Below are 6,981 nucleotides of genomic sequence, written 5' to 3'. Positions count from 1 at the left end.
ATCCTTCATGGGTATCGTCAAAGATCAAGCTGTGGCCTTATCATTTAAAATCATATTGTAGCACAACAGATTCCATGGTATGGAAAAATATCAAATTAGCATAATCAAAATAGAGTTGTATCATAAAACATCGCATCATTTCTACCCCTACTGATGGATCCTGTGGCAGAACTTAACCATCACTCCAGAGCATCTGAGTCTCGATTTCAGTAACACATACAAAATGAGTGAGTATTTCCTTAAAAAAAAAACATGATGAGTCTCTGAAAATCAAATCAGCTTGTTTACTTTCGGGAAGCTGAAGGTTGGCTTTTATTTAGTTAATTGTATTTCTCATTTAGTTGGCTTTAATTTAGTGAATCTGTGAGGCATTAAAAGATTTTTCCACACAAAGGTCAACAGGGCTTTTTTCAAGAAAGCTAGTTCTACAATTCTGTCCTCCACAGCACTTTTTCCACTCTATAAATATCTGGAATTGTATGTAAAATGTTTAAATCTGGCTACTGTGTTTGTTTCAGCTTCGTGAGCAGTCCTCCTTCACCCTGGCATTTCTCTGCCATGCTCAGTTCATTACTAAAAGTCAGCAGGGATTTTCCAAACAGATTTAGATGTATAGGAGCCAACATGCTGTCCACCTGACCTTTGACCTGTAACCCGCCTGTCTGACACAGAAAACCGCTTCAAACAGACATCACAAACTTGGCCACAGATCTATAGAGCTGCTCCAGTTTCCATCCACAATAGTGCGACTTTAAGGGGATTTTTATTTTCCTTTGGAAAATTAGCACACACTCCCACTTCAGCTTGCACTTTGTAGACCTGTTGCACTTCATACTACTGCCTGTTGAACTACAAACTACACACACACACACACACACACACACACACACACACACACACACTCATCAAGAATTATATGAATCATAGTTTCTTTGTGGTAAAATCTTAAATAATAAATTCATGGGACTGTTTTGGAAGTGGGGGGCACGATGGCGTAGTGGTTAGCACGTTCTCCTCACACCTCCAGGGTTGGGGGTTCGATTCCCCCCCCTCCTTGTGTGTGTGGAGTTTGCATGTTCTCCCCGTGCCTCGGGGGTTTCCTCCGGGTACTCTGGTTTCCTCCCCCGGTCCAAAGACATGCATGGTAGGTTGATTGGCATCTCTGGAAAATTGTCCGTAGTGTGTGAGTGCGTGAGTGAATGAGAGTGTGTGTGTGTGTGCCCTGCGATGGGTTGGCACTCCGTCCAGGGTGTATCCTGCCTTGATGCCCAATGACGCCTGAGATAGGCACAGGCTCCCCGTGACCCGAGGTAGTTCGGATAAGCGGTAGAAAATGAGTGAGTGAGAGAGTGAGTGTTTTGGAAGTTTCTCTTGAAGCTTGAACTCTTAAAGAAACCTTACAAGGTTGTGTGTTGTTTTGCTGTACATTACTCCCTGTCCCATTACTGACACACACACACCTACAGACACACTCAGTGAGTTAAGTCTTGAACTGTATCCCTCTTACAAAAAGTTCCAGCTAGATCCCTCTTACAGCTAGTTCCAGCTGCAGTGACACTGGAGACTCCTTCCATAAATCTTAAATAAACATCTCTGTACAGAAAACGTCACCACACCAACGATTGCAAGTACAAATCCCTCTCAGTGAGAATAGAAACAAACCTGTCAAAGCTGCTCTTATAGAAATCTAATAAACAGCTTCTGACCAATCAGAATTAAGTAGCAATGAGGCTTGATTGCAGTAGAGACAAAGACCAGAGAGGAGTGACCATTGTGTGTGTGTGTGTGTGTGTGTGTGTGTGTGTGTGTGTGTGTGTGTGTGTGTGTGTGTGTGCATGCAATAGAAAGCACTTCCTGTGTAGAGGATGCAGCTGTATTTACCACTTCCTGTTTGGGTTACATTAGACCTGTCTTACATCATAGAACACTTTCCTATGTTGTACAGTTCAGGGGATGAAAGACGTCAGAAGGTGGGTTCTGAAGCATCGTGCCGACACACACACACACACACACACACACACACACACACACACACACACACACACACACACACAGAGGGATCTTCTATGATGCAGATGCTGACGACAGAAGGTGATGGTGGGCTCAGTCTCCCCACTCACATTCAGGCCAGCTAACATTCTCTCTCCACTCATCTCCGTCATACATTCATCCCACCTCCTTCTTCTTCTCTCTCTCTCTCTCTCTCTCTCTCTCTCTCTCTCTCTCTCTCTCTCTCTCAGTCTGTTGCTCTCTCACTCTGTCTCCATTTACCTCATACTTTCTCCATTCCACCTCCGTCTCACCCTCTAAATCCTACCCTTGTCCTTCCATCCCACCTTTTCTCTTAACCTCATGAATATTCCGCCCACCCTCAGATCTCCAACACGCATTAGCACACAAAAAGACTAACAAACTCAAAAGAGCTTGATGCACGTTACATATGGCTTATTATTCCATGATCTTTTCTTCTGTTCTTCTCTAAGTCCAGCTGTCTATGTCCAATTATACAGCGAGATTAACACCGGCACGGACACGACGAGCAGATTTCATACCCAGAGTATTTGTAGTTAACTGGTGGACAGGATGGTGTTACAACCAGAGAAAGAGGGAAAAAAGATACACCTCATATTATCTTTCACAGACTAATTTTATAGATCGAGCTCCATTGTGGTGTGAACATGTTAAGCCTTAAAGCTGTAAATATCACGCAGACGTCTAAACCACACCGCACACCTCGGCCCAGAGCTCGCTAATTGTTTTTCTAAAATCACTGACAGTCAGGTTTTGAGGAAACCCCCCCTGCGGCCAACACTAAGGCCATGAAAATGTCAAATATCAAAGTGCAGAACTTCCCCAAGGCCTCAGATGTGTAATATACAGCTCGGTACCAGGAATCCACCTAAAGGGACCCCATCAGGAACACAAGTTCTTGCAGAAAGAACCGTCTTATCATTCCCTTCATATACACCGTCATATAATTCCCAGCAAAAACACACACTCGAGAATATTAACATATCTAGAGAAAGTAATGATGCTAACGAGCTTTGAGTAATATTCTTTTGCATGACACAAACAAAATGTGCTTCATGACCATAAACAATTAGCTAGTCAGGTAACTTCCAATACATTAACGCAGACTGTATAGCTCTTACTTTTTAGTCTAGTAAATTAGGTCAAACAAAATTAGGATTAATTACCATTCATTTTTAAGTTTGTTTGAAATGTCCTTACACTGTAGCTATTGGTGATTAGACTCCAGATTGGATTAGCATCATGGAGCTTGTCTAGTTTTTGTAAACAACAATGAGAATTTAATTAGTGGAGAAATAAAACTTGGGTTGTTGTATGTATTTGTGTGTGTGTGTGTGTGTGTGTGTGTGTGTGTGTGTGTGTGTGTGTGAGTGAGTGAGTGTGTGTATGCGACCACTTGCGTCTGACCTCAGACGATGATTAGGCCTTTTTAATACATTTATTTATTTATATATAGTGATAATCCAACACTGCCCCCTAGTGTTACGTTTGTGCTAAAACTGGAATTAAAGGTGAAAGTCAAATTCCAAATGAAATCATTTTTAGCAGCTCAGATTTTCGGGAAACTGTGCTGTTTATTTGCTAATATGTATTTATACTAATAAAATATAGACAGGCAAATCGAGATGGATGTTGAGAACATGATTTTCTCAGGCTGGGAGATCAGTGTGGTTATAAACCAGACAGCCTGCTGACAGACACCCAGACAGTGTTCCTAACATTTGAGGTCGAATGTTCATGGTACTTTGAGTCAGTGTTCGACCAGTGGGACTCAGATACAGCCATCTACTGTCCAAGTCTGTCTAGAAGTGGTGTTCACTGAAGAACTGAGGACAAAAAGCCAGAACTTTGACATGGAAACAAGGCTAAGTGACTCAACTATACACAAAAAACATAGGAACTTTAAATAGAGTTGGAGATTAATAGTGTCCACAATGCTGAGAAATACAGGCAGATACTGTACTTATCTTTCATGTAATACCATCATGGAGGCGTCTGATTGACCCCAAATTTATTCTACAGCAGGACAACGACCCCAAACATACAGCCGATGTCTTTAAGAACTATCTTCAGCACAGAGAAGAACAAGGAGTCTGAGATTACATGAAAAGACGGAAGGATCCGAGACAGTCTACATCCACAGATGATCCGTGGTTAGTTCTCCAACTTGTTTAGAACATCCTACCTGCCGGGTTCCTTCAAAAACTGTCCGCAAGTGTAGCTAGAAGTGAAGAACCACTTCTCTTTGTGGCAGCATTCTTACTTATATAACAAACACCCCTTGTATATATAGAGCCAGAATATTCATTCATTCATTCATCTTCTACCGCTTATCTGAACTACCTCGGGTCACGGGGAGCCTGTGCCTATCTCAGGCGTCATCGGGCATCAAGGCAGGATACACCCTGGACGGAGTGCCAACCCATCGCAGGGCACACACACACTCTCATTCACTCATACAATCACACACTATGGACAATTTTCCAGAGATGCCAATCAACCTACCATGCATGTCTTTGGACCGGGGGAGGAAACCGGAGTACCCGGAGGAAACCCCCGAGGCACGGGGAGAACATGCAAACTCCACACACACAAGGTGGAGGTGGGAATCGAACCCCGACCCTGGAGGTGTGAGGGGAACGTTCTAACCACTAAGCCACCGTGACCCCCAGAGCCAGAATATTTACTGTTGATTTTTTTTGTTGGTCTGCGATCTGGAAATCGTCACACTTGTAAAGTTCTAATGCTACAGTACTGTAGTTATGCTAAAATAATGAAATACATTTGTGGAAATTGTCTCATCACTTTTATTTTATTCCCTAAATTCAAATGCTAAGTAACTTTATTGAATCTTTATCATTGGCACAGTAGAATAACAGACAATAGAGTTTCTCAGGAAAACAAACAATCTGGTCTGAGGTACATTAGAACATTTCAGTAAGAAGCTGTTTATCATGAAACGCAGTAGAATTATACATATCTTACTGTGAACGTATGTGCAATAGAAACACACTATAAAGCCAAAAGTTTGTGCACTCCTGACCATCACAACCATATGTGCTTCTTGTTAAAAGTCTCACTCCAGATTACAACACTAACTATAGATGTTGGGTTGTGTTTGTGTGCATTGGTGTTCATTCAGCTACAAGAGCTTTAGTGAGATCAGATCCTGATGTCGGGATGTTGACGAGACTCCAGTTCTGGTTCTTCCCAAAGGTGTTCAGTGGGGTTAAGCCTTAGTCCGGGCTCAGTGTTGGACACGTGACGTGACGTGACACTTGACTTCTTCCACTGTCATCAACCTTAATGTCCACACCATGTCTTCATGGAGCTGCTTTGTGCAGAGGGACATTGTTATGCTGGAACATGAGTTAAGCCACTGAAGGGAATCTGTAAAGACTTTTCAGTCTTCAGTCTTTGTGGCAACAGTTTGGGGACCCACATGCTGGTGTTGGGGGACGTGGTACCTTGTGGTTAAGGTGTTGGTCTACTAATTGGAAGGTTGTGAGTTCGAATCCCAGGTCCACAAAGCTGCCACTGCTGTGCACCTGAGCAAAGCCCTTATCACTTAATTGCTCAGATGCCTAAAAAAATGAGATAGAAATGTAAGTCGCTCTGAATAAGACAAACACAGTCAACGTGATGGTCAGGGGTGCACATACTTTTGTACCTGGAATCTGGGTTTGTGACCTAAAACAAAGGTGCCCTAGAACAATCGAGACATTCTAGAATGAGACGTTATATTATATTCTGTGCTCCAGAACCGATACTAAATTGTTGAGACCATTCGACTGGGATCCTAGAAGCCGCTGCCGCTGCCCTCTGGGTCGTGTATGGGCGGAGCCGAGCGCTTGTGTAACACTGACTTGTCGTTGTTCCTCTGCTGTGGTGCTGCGGCTACACTGGGAGTGCAGAGGGTGTGTGCACGGTGTTTGGTGGTGTCCAGATCATTCAGGTCGTCTTTCTGTGTTCTCAGAGCAGCTATGACCTCTCGGTCTGAGGCGTTGAGGTTCAGACACCCACAGCTATGTCCTTTGACCTCCATGGCTTCATTGTCCACCGTCATGAAGGCGTCACCCCAGAAGCTCTCGCAGAGGTCTCGGCCATGCTGGTACATCTGCACGTTACACACACACACACACATAAACACACATATCAAACAGTGTATTATTCAATATAGGGAAACAAACAGAAAAAATGTCTAACATCATTTCTTTATAAATAATTTTAACGATGCATAATTATAGACCATGTAAATAACTTTCATTATTTTCAGTGAGTACTTTCATTATTTCATTATAATGTGCCATGAACAGTTTATTTAAGATATACAAACCACTGAGCGTGAATTGTTTAAATTCTGTTTTAAATTCTTTTCAGTTTTAGGATCAAATCAAATCAAGCCATGAGCTTTGGGTGTTTGGATTAATGCAGTAACACCAAATAAATGAAGTAAAAAGAACATGAACATACTGTATATATCATATGTAATCTATAAAGACAGAGCTGTGTGTGTGTGTGTGTGTGTGTGTGTGTGTGTGTGTGCACATCTGGCTGTCAGTGTATATTTATCACTGTGCCTACAATGACTATTTCTGTAATGCACATCACACCTTTAGGCTCTCTGAAATGTGTGTGTTTGTTTGTGTGTGCATGTGTGTGTGTGTGTGTGTGTGTGTGCGTGTGCATGCGTGTGCGTGTGTGTGCGTGTGTGTGTGTGTGTGTGTGTGTGTGTGTGTGTGTGCGTGTGTGTGTGCATGTGTGCATGTGCGTGCGTGTGTGTGTGTGTGTGTGTGTGTGTGTGTACACGTGTAAATGTTGGAAATGAATTATATTTTATAATCTCAACAGCCATCCATCCATCCATCAATCCAATCCAGACCATACAGTCCAATCCATCCATCTAATCCAATCCAAACCAATCCAATCCAGACAAAACCAGTCCAGGAC

General features: G+C 42.7%; 1 protein-coding gene across 1 annotated transcript in view; it reads right to left on the bottom strand.

The window, feature by feature from the left end:
* Positions 1-4,841: 4,841 nt before the first annotated feature.
* rtbdn (retbindin) overlaps positions 4,842-6,981 on the bottom strand; it is a 3,616-nt gene continuing 1,476 nt past the window's right edge. Inside the window, exon 6 of the mRNA XM_060864828.1 lies at positions 4,842-6,148. Coding sequence (XP_060720811.1) covers positions 5,831-6,148 — 318 coding nt within the window. The 3' untranslated portion in view covers positions 4,842-5,830. The remainder of the gene's footprint in view (positions 6,149-6,981) is intronic.

This window comes from Tachysurus vachellii, chromosome 3 (assembly GCF_030014155.1).
Source record: "Tachysurus vachellii isolate PV-2020 chromosome 3, HZAU_Pvac_v1, whole genome shotgun sequence".
Lineage (NCBI taxonomy): Eukaryota > Metazoa > Chordata > Actinopteri > Siluriformes > Bagridae > Tachysurus > Tachysurus vachellii.
The sequence above is the reverse complement of the archived record's forward strand: the minus strand, read 5'-3'. Positions and strand labels throughout refer to the sequence as shown.